At 45.3% G+C, this 9,436-nt stretch overlaps 1 protein-coding gene across 1 annotated transcript in view; it reads right to left on the reverse strand.

The window, feature by feature from the left end:
• ST8SIA1 (ST8 alpha-N-acetyl-neuraminide alpha-2,8-sialyltransferase 1) overlaps positions 1-9,436 on the reverse strand; it is a 165,051-nt gene extending 155,615 nt beyond the window's left edge. The window contains exon 1 of the mRNA XM_010855955.1: positions 9,137-9,436. Within this exon, the coding sequence (XP_010854257.1) occupies positions 9,137-9,372 (236 nt within the window). The 5' untranslated portion in view covers positions 9,373-9,436. The remainder of the gene's footprint in view (positions 1-9,136) is intronic.

Genomic DNA, 9,436 nt, shown 5'->3' on the forward strand with positions numbered 1-9,436 from the left:
GCTTCCCCGGGTGGCTCAGTTGGTAAAGAATCGCCTGCCACTGCAGGAGAGACAAGAGACACAGGTTTGATTCCTGGGTGGGGAAGATCCCCTGCAGTAGGACATGGCAATCCACTCCAGTATTCTTGCCTGGAGAATCTCAAGGGCGGAAGAGCCTGGTGGGCTACAGTCCTTGGGGTCGCAAAGAGTCGGACACGACTGAGCACACACACACACACACACACACACACACACACACACGGGTGTTAGTAGTGCTAAGACTAGGAAACTGTTCTAGAGGAAGAACTCTTAGAAATTACAGAGGATGCTGTTTACTCCTTTGACCCCACACAGCCAAGCAGAGTGTCGAACCTCAATAAATCTTTGCTGGTTAACTGACTGGCTAACCGGGCCCACTCCTTTATAAAATGTTCATTCACACAGTAACTCAAGCAAAACGAGTGTGACAGTAACCATGCTCAGCTCCAGGTACGCAAATATGAAGGAGTTGGCAGAAAAGGCAGACAAATAAACTGGTACTTTTAATACAGCTTGAGAAATTACCAGATACTTATATATATATATCTGTTTATGTCTCCCCTCATCAGCCTATAAATCTCCAGGAAAGTAAGGATTCTGTTAAGTTCATTGTTGTGGTTCCAGCACCTTCTATGTTAATAGTGGTAGAAACAGTAGTAGATATTTTGGGTCAGTGGAAAAAAATGCAATAATAGGCATAATGTTTTCTTCTTGTTGGTTTTGTCTGGTTTGTTTTAAAGGAGAAGAGTCTAACACAGCCTGGGGGAGAAGGAAGGAAAGCTGCCTTGAGGGAAGTTAATGTGAACCAAGCACTTATTACACTCAGCTCTCAGGACCCTTGAGGGATTGGTTTCAGGCCGCCATCCAAGCTCCCTACCCTCCCACCCCCACCCAGCTCCCCAAATTCCCCAATGCTAAAGTCCCTGATGTACAATGGCTAGTAGAGTCTGCCCTCCATATTTGCGGATTCTGCATCGGAGGATTCAGCCAACTGCGGTCTTGAATTTCAACCCGAAGCTGGTTCAGCCCATTGAGGTGGAACCCACAGATATGGAACCTGTGGATACAAAGGGCCAACTCTATATGCCAGAAACAGCTCTCAGCATTTTCAACGCACTATCTATTTTAAACTCACGACACTTCTACAAAAAGCCAGCCTTTACATGTGAGGAAATGGACCATGAAGGCCGGTTAGCTCAAGAACAAAACAAACAGTGGAATCAGGATTTGAACACAGCTAACTTCAGAAACTTTGTTCTTAACCACCATTAGGCACTATGGAGACAGAAGTAAGGATTGGCCCCGTGAAGGCTGGACCTCGTGGTCTTGAAAGAAAAGATTCCAGGTAGAAGGCATGGTACAAGCAAAACCAATACAGCCTGGCTTGTTTCAGGGACTGTATCCTTTATCAATCTGACTAAATCATAAAGGGGAATACTGATGAAAGATGATGACAGAGGAGTAATCATGGCCAGATCGTAAGAGACATCAGCAATGCATCATTTCCCCAAGATTATCAGGGAACAAGCATGTGCTTAGAGTCTAATATCTCTAGGTGGAATCCCAACTCCGTCACTTTGTTAATGGTTCTCTCTGAACCTCCATTTCCTCAACTGTAAAACATAGAACATACAAATATAAAATGGGAACTTAATAAAATAGCTATGGAAAAACAAGATAACCAACACAAGCACTAAGAACAGGAGCTGATACATATCATGAGTCCAAGCAATGTTCATGACTTATTTTTGTTATTTTGGAGAAGGAAATGGCTACCCACTTCATTATTCTTGCCTGGGAAATTCCATGGACAGAGGAGCCTGCAGGGCTACAGTCCATGGGGTCAAAAGAGTGAGACATGACTTACTGACTAAACTGATCCCACCACGGTCATTGCTGGTCAAGTTTTTTCACGTGTGAATCTGCAACATAATGGCAGCTTATTTTCATTAAGCACCAAATTTATGAAACCATTGTCTTCCTAAATGACCTTTGCAGTGAATTCCACGAATTCCACACTTAACAAAGATGAACCTACATTCCATACGCACAGACGTCTGCACCCCGCCTCTCATCCCCTCACTACCACCACCCAATGCCCTTCTGCACTCACCAGGGCAGCTGTGGAAACACCCAAAGCTTCTAGAAACCATAGATTAAACACAAGGACAGAAAGGAACGTGCAGAAAGCTATAACTGCTTAAAGACTAGCAACTTAAAGACTTTCCAGGCAGGAAGCACACACCTGACCCTTCACCACCCTTCCGCTCTCACTACTGGTGTCCTCTCTGCCCGGAACATCTTTTGCCCTCTCTCACTACTCCCCCATCCTAACAACCTTCAAGCCTGAGTACAAATACCACTTCCTTTCAGCTTCCCTCCTTCCCCAGAATCAAGCGCCAAGTTCTGTGAATTTCCCCAGCCCTTTGCTTTCTATTTTGACTGTTGCAAGGATCACTTATTAAACAGAGGTAAGAAGCAAGCAACGTCCTTTTAAGTGCTATCTGTATGCCATCAGGTAACTTTCACAATAAACCTGTAAGAAATGACTACAAGCCCCATTTTACAAACAGGGATGGTGAAGCTCTGAGAGTTGAACTTACCAGTGGTCATACAACCAGACAGGGAACTCCAAGCATTTGCTGACAGCTCCACAATCTGCTAAGTTTTTCACTCTGTTATGCTGTCTCCCTTTAACAGCTCTACTGCCAAGACATTGGTTGATTAAGTACATATATGCCTGTCGCACAGGATGACAGCAAGTCCCTTGATGGCAGGGACCAGGGCACATTTATCTTTGTAAACAATGGATAGTACTGTACCCATTTATATAACATTCTTAGGAGAATTAAATCAGACAAGATATTTAAACACTTAACATACTGCCTTAGGAAGCATCACTATGAACAAAGCTAGTGGAAGTGATGGAATTCCAGTTGAACTATTTCAAATCCTAAAAGATGATGCTGTGCAAGTGCTGGACTCAATATGCCAGCAAATTTGGAAAACTCAGCAGTGGCCACAGGACTGGAAAAGGTCAGTTTTCATTCCAATCCCAAAGAAAGGCAATGCCAAAGAATGTTCAAACTACTGCATAATTCCACTCATCTCACACACTAGTAAAGTAATGCTCAAAATTCTCCAAGCCAGGCTTCAACAATATGTGAACCGTAAACTTCCAGATGTTCAACTTGATTTTAGAAAAAGCAGAGGAACCAGAGATCAAATTGCCAACATCTGCTGGATCATCGAAAAAGCAAGAGAATTCCAGAAAAACATCTATTTCTGCTTTATTGACTATGCCAAAGCCTTTGACTGTGTGGATCACAACAAACTCTGGAAAATTCTTCAAGAGATGGGAATACCAGACCACCTGATCTGCCTCCTGAGAAATCTGTATGCAGGTCAGGAAGCAACAGTTAGAACTGGACATGGAACAACAGACTGATTCCAAATCGGGAAATGTCACCCTGCTTATTTAACTTATATGCAGAGTACATCATGAGAAATGCTGAACTGGATGAAGCACAAGCTGGAATCAAGATTGCCTGGAGAAATATCAATAACCTCAAATATGCAGATGACACCACCCTTATGGCAGAAAGTGAAGAACTAAAGAGCCTCTTGATGAAGTGAAAAAGGAGAGTGAAAAAGTTGGCTTAAAGCTCAACATTCAGAAAACTAAGATCATGGCATCCAGCCCCATCATTTCATGGCAAACAGATGGAGAAACAGTGGAAACAGTGGCAGACTTTATTTTGGGGGGCTCCAAAATCACTGCAGATGGTGATTGCAGCCATGAAATTAAAAGACGCTTACTCCTTGGAAAGAAAGTTACGACTAACCTAGACAGCATATTAAAAAGCAGAGATATTACTTTGCCAACAAAGGTCTGTCTAGTCAAGGCTATGGTTTTTCCAGTAGTCATGTATGGATGTGAGAGTTGGGCCATAAAGAAAGCTGAGCACCGAAGAATTGATGCTTTTGAACTGTGGTGTTGGAGAAGACTCTTGAGAGTCCCTTGGACTGCAAGGAGATCCAACCATCCCATCCTGAAGGAAATAAGTCCTGAATATTCATTGGAAGGACTGATGCTGAAGCTGAAACTCCAGTACTGTGGCCACCTGATGCAACAAGCTGACTCATGTGAAAAGACCCTGATACTGGGAAAGATTGGAGGCAGGAGGAGAGGGAGACGACAGAGGATGAGATGGTTGGATGGCATCACCGACTCAATGGACATGAGTCTGAGTAAACTTCAGGAGTTGGTGATGGACAGGGAGGCCTGGCATCCTGCAGTCCATGGGGTCGCAAAGAGTCGGACAGGACTGAGCAACTGAACTGAACTGAACATAGTGCCATGCGCATAACAGGGCCTAATAATTCTTTGGCTTTGCTGTCACTGTTACCACGTCAGGTGCCAAGAATAAAGCCTTGCATATAAACCTGGAACAGAAGCTTATTTCTGAGGAACAAACACAATGGGTAAGGACCTGACAGAAGAGACAAATGCCACTCTCCTCATGCTACTTAAGGACCTTCCAAGTGGCTCAGCGGTACAGAATCCACCTGCCAATGCAAGAGATGCAGGAAATGCGGGTTCAATTCCTGGATCAGGGAAGATCCCCTGGAGAAGGGAATGGCAACCCACTCTGGTATTCTGGTCTGGGAAATCCCATGGACAGAGGAGCCTGGTGGGCTGCAGTCCATGGGGTCCCAAAGAGCAGGACATGACTGAGCACACAACACAGAACATACTACCTGACTGTTTAATCAGAAGCAGCAAGAGTTGCCTAGAAAGTTTAAGTTTCTGTGATAGGGTGAACTGATTTATGTATCTTTCTACCGCTATGTGGATGAGAGGGAAACTTTCTGTTTAGCAACACTCCTAAAGCTTGGTTGCTTTCTTGCTGCTCCTCATCCTCAGGGGGGATTTGTCAAAGTTCCCCTCTGAGGGATCAGCACTTAACAAGCTCTAAGCTTGGAGAAGAAAATCACAAAAGTAAGTGGAAGCACAAAAGGCAAAATGGAATCTGAAATTCTGATGCTTATAAACCTAAGCAAACTCTTTTGTCCTCACAGGATTTTACAAGACTTAAAGACCATCCCATTCTTTCCTCATATGTTTTTGTCAGTCACCACCCAGGAGGAGGTAAGCTGTCTCAGAGAAAGCAGCTGTCCATCCTGTCCACTGCTATCCTAACTCATATCCGGGGCACTGTAGTCACTCATTAAATATGGGTTGACTGACTGGCTGCAATTATTTGCATGTGTGTGTATATGAATAAGGGCTTCCCAGGTGGCTCGGTGGTAAAGAATCGCCTGCAATGCAGGAGCCGCAGGAGCTGTGGATTCGATCCATGGATCAGGAAGATCCCCTAGAGGAAGGCATGACAACTCACTCCAGTATTCTCGCCTGGAGAAACCCATGGACAGAGGAGCCTGGTGGGCTACAGTTCATAGCATCACAAAGACTTAGTGTGCATGCATACATATATGAATATATGTATTTATGTCAATACATATACATACATCATTCCATGGTTTATGGATAAATGTGTGTATATCCCCACACATATGTGTACATTGTACATTTATGTACATGTGTTTGTATTTGTGCAGAAGATTTGTCAGACTGGAAAACACAGATACCTGTTTGCCAAAGTTGTGTCTCCTTAACACAACAAAGGCTTCGGCTGACCTGTTTCATATTTAACAAACATATGACAAATGTCATAGCTCACAATGCTTCACTCATAGCTCAGTCAGTAAAGAATCTGCCTGCAATGCAGGAGACCCCAGTTTGATTTCAGGGTCAGGAAGATCCCCTGGAGAAGGAAATGGCAATCCATTCCAGTATTCTTGCCTGGAGAATCCCATGAATAGAGTAGCCTGGCAGGCTACAGTCCATGGGGTCGCAAGAGTTGGACACGACTTAGCAACTAAACCACCACCACATGACAAACGTAGACAGTGTATTAAGAAGTAGAGACATCACTCTGCCAACAAAGGTCCGTGGAGTCAAAGCTATGGTGTTTCCAGTAGTCATGTATGGATGTGAGAGCTGGACCATAAAGAACGATGAGCGCCAAAGAATTGGTGCTTTTGAACTGTGGTGTTGGAGAAGACTCTTGAGAGTCCCTGGGTGGCAAGGAGATCAAACCAGTCAATCCTAAGGGAAATAATTCTGAATATTCATTGAAAGGACTGATGCTGAAGCTGAAACTCCAATACTTTGACCACCTGATGCGAAGAGCTGACTCATCAGAAAAGACCCTGATGCTGGGAAAGATTGAGGGCAGGAGGAGAAGGGTACAACAGAGGATGAAATGCTTGGATGGCATCACCAACTCAATAGAAATGAATTTGAGCAAACTCCGGAAAATGCTGATGGACAGGGAGGCCTGTCGTGCTGCAGTCCATGGGGTCACAAAGAGTCAGACACAACTGAGCGACTGAACAACACTACTATATACATACTAATGATCCAGGTGTTAAAAAATCAATTAATCATTCAAAGTAAAAAAAAAAAAGACTTAACAAACAATGATACTTTGACTATCTTTCAAAATCCTCCTCCCTGTTTATTAGCTTCAGTGTAAAGTGTCGGGGTGGGGTGGGGAGGGCAGTGGGGCATATTAGGACTAATAATGATTCTTTGCAAATCTGCCAGGTGAAACATTCCAAGTTCTTTTGGCCTGGCCAAGTGCCCTCATTTAAGTTGTAACATATACAACTTACAATTTATAACAACTGGAATGATACTACTGACTGATTATATGTGCCAGACACTGGGCAGTGTTGGTTTTGTTTTTTTTTTTTCCTATTTAAACTTTAAACCAACTCTGCCAGGTAGATGTTTTTATCTCCATTTATTCATAATGAAACTAAAACTCAAAAAGATACAGTAATTTGCTGAAGATACTCTGCTGTTTACCTAATCATGGCAGTCTAGGATAAACTCAGGATTCGACTCTGAAGCCCAAACTCTTTTTCAGCTCGCCAGGCTCTTCTGTCCATGGGATTCTCCAGGCAAGAATACTGGAGTGAGTTGCCATTCCCTTACCCAGGGGATCTTCCTGACCCAGGGGTCAAACTCAGGTCTCCTGTATGGCAAATAGATTCTTTACTGCCCGAGTCAAGCAGCATGCATTCAACGGTACCTCTTACACAGTTTTATAAATACTAACTTTGAGGGACATGTGTTCAGGCAGTTTTTATTTGTTGTCCTTGTTCAGTCGCTAAGTCATGTCCGACTCTTTGCGACCCCATGGACTGCAGCATGCCAGACTTCCCTGTCCTCCACTATCTCCCTGAGTCTGCTCAAATTCATGTGGATTTTCATAAGTAATTCTCTGCACAGAGAGACTAGCCCACATGCCAGCCAAGCACACTGAACATCACCCCAGGCTACAGACAGTAAGAGGCAAGTGTGTCTCAGGAACAACCCGCCTGGGCTTCTCAGAAAATGAAGCATTTTCCTCTTGATGATGTCCTCCGAAAGAAATCCAGTCTCTAACAGAGCTTCATTCTTACTCCTCCTATACAAAAAAATGGGCTCATTCATTGCAAACGAATGGGAAGTTCTGAACTCATTTCCTTATAGTACTTGAAATGAAAGTGCTTTCTGTCTTTAGAGCAAAGAACTGCTGCATGCTATGCCCTTTGAGTAAAACAATCAATATCGTGAAGGTGAGAGAAAATGAGCTCTTATATATTTTTAAGGGGAGTGGAGTTATTTTTAAACTTAATGATAGCAGAATTCTGAAGAGAGCAAAGGAAATTCCCAGTTTAGAGAATTTCGCTGCCTTTCCCTGCAAGGATTGGCTGTTACCTCTTTGACCTTCTTTTCAGGAGCAGGCCTGAGAAAGGGAGGGAAACCATACGTTTTCAAAGTTTGTTTGTTTTCTTGTTTAATTTACAGATGTTTCTGAGCATTTGTAACAGCTGTGAAACTGTTTCAGTTGGTTCTCACCTGGCCCTATACTCCTTTGCTCCGCATAGGAAAGCACTGTCTACCCCCTCCATATCCCTAGACCGCAACCATCCCTGGAAGAGCCAAGGGCATCATCTTCAGCTGAAGGGACTGAAGGTGAAAGGGGCCCCTGACAGTGAGAGAAGCACCAGGGTGTCCCTTCAACATGACCAGGAGGACTGAGAAGCAGCAGAGGGAAGCAGGTCAGCCTTACCTCCAGTCTTCCCGCACAGTTCCTCCTGCCAAGAACTCATTTTTAGACCCTTAGGCTGAACGTCCCAGAAAGGAAGGGAAACTTCGACCTCTGAGTGATCCTCAGAGTTCTGATTTCCAAGCTGGTTTTAGTTCTGTGTGTTTTCTGAGTTCAACCCCCTGCCTAAAGCAATCTCCCGGTCACCAGAAGACAGCCACCGTGTAAGCGGAGCAAAATTGCTTTATGTGACAAAAATTTCAGCCCTGATCCCGCAAAGGTACCTGACCTTGGGGGAAATTAACTCCTCCTTCTGAAGATTTAGTTTGGGGGGCGGAGAGGGTACAATGAGGATATAATATCCATTATTAGAAAGTTGATAAAGCCCCAATAAAAATCACCTAGTCCCTGACTCTTTAGCAGATAGGGTTATCAACGAGTGTCCTGTGTTTATTATGGGCTCACTGCACAAAGCAGCGGAGCCAGGCTGGGTGTCCATGTTTTCACTGTCCACGACTCTCTCGTTAGTGACTTCTCTTACCAACCATTCACCAAACCCCAGGAAGATGCCTGGTACCTGCTTCTAGTTCTCCACTGCTCTGAACTTCTACAGAGCCTAAGATACATTCTCATTAAGTTCAAGGGACAAAGTTAGCCTAGCTTTTTCTTCCCCTCGGTCATCGGCAAATCGCTGACTACCAGTCAGGCTTGGGAAGAAAGGCGAAAAGACTTTTCATGGCCAGGGCAGGTGTCCGCACATCTCTGGGGGTTAAGGGCTGGGGAAGGGACCCCTGACTACCGTCTCCAGGTTGGGGAACGACAAAGAAAGGGCAGAAGGATAAGAAGATCCGGAAGAAAGGGCCGCTGCGAGGCAGTCCTCTCCGGTGACCCTGCCCTCGGCGCCCCGGGGAGGAAAGGACACGAGTGGGGTGGAGCCGCGAGGGCAGGAGTACCTGAAGATTCCGGCGGCCGTCCGGTTCCTCCTCCACGCAGTGCCCTGTTGCAGGACTCCCTGCACGATCTCCTTCTCGTCCGGCAGCCGATAGACAGGGAAGACGTAGAGCCAACAGAGGACCACAACGCAGAGGGCACTGGCTCCCACGGGCAGCCGGGTCCGCGGGAACTTCCACGCCAGGACGGCCATGGCCCCTCTGGATGTGTGTCGCCGGGCCCGCCCGCAGGGGCTCATCGCAGCTCCGGGGTCCCGGGGTGGGGGTTGGGGGCGAGGGCCGGAGGCTCAGCACCAGGCTAGG

Source organism: Bison bison, unplaced genomic scaffold (genome assembly GCF_000754665.1).
Source record: "Bison bison bison isolate TAMUID 2011002044 unplaced genomic scaffold, Bison_UMD1.0 scf7180017864370, whole genome shotgun sequence".
Lineage (NCBI taxonomy): Eukaryota > Metazoa > Chordata > Mammalia > Artiodactyla > Bovidae > Bison > Bison bison.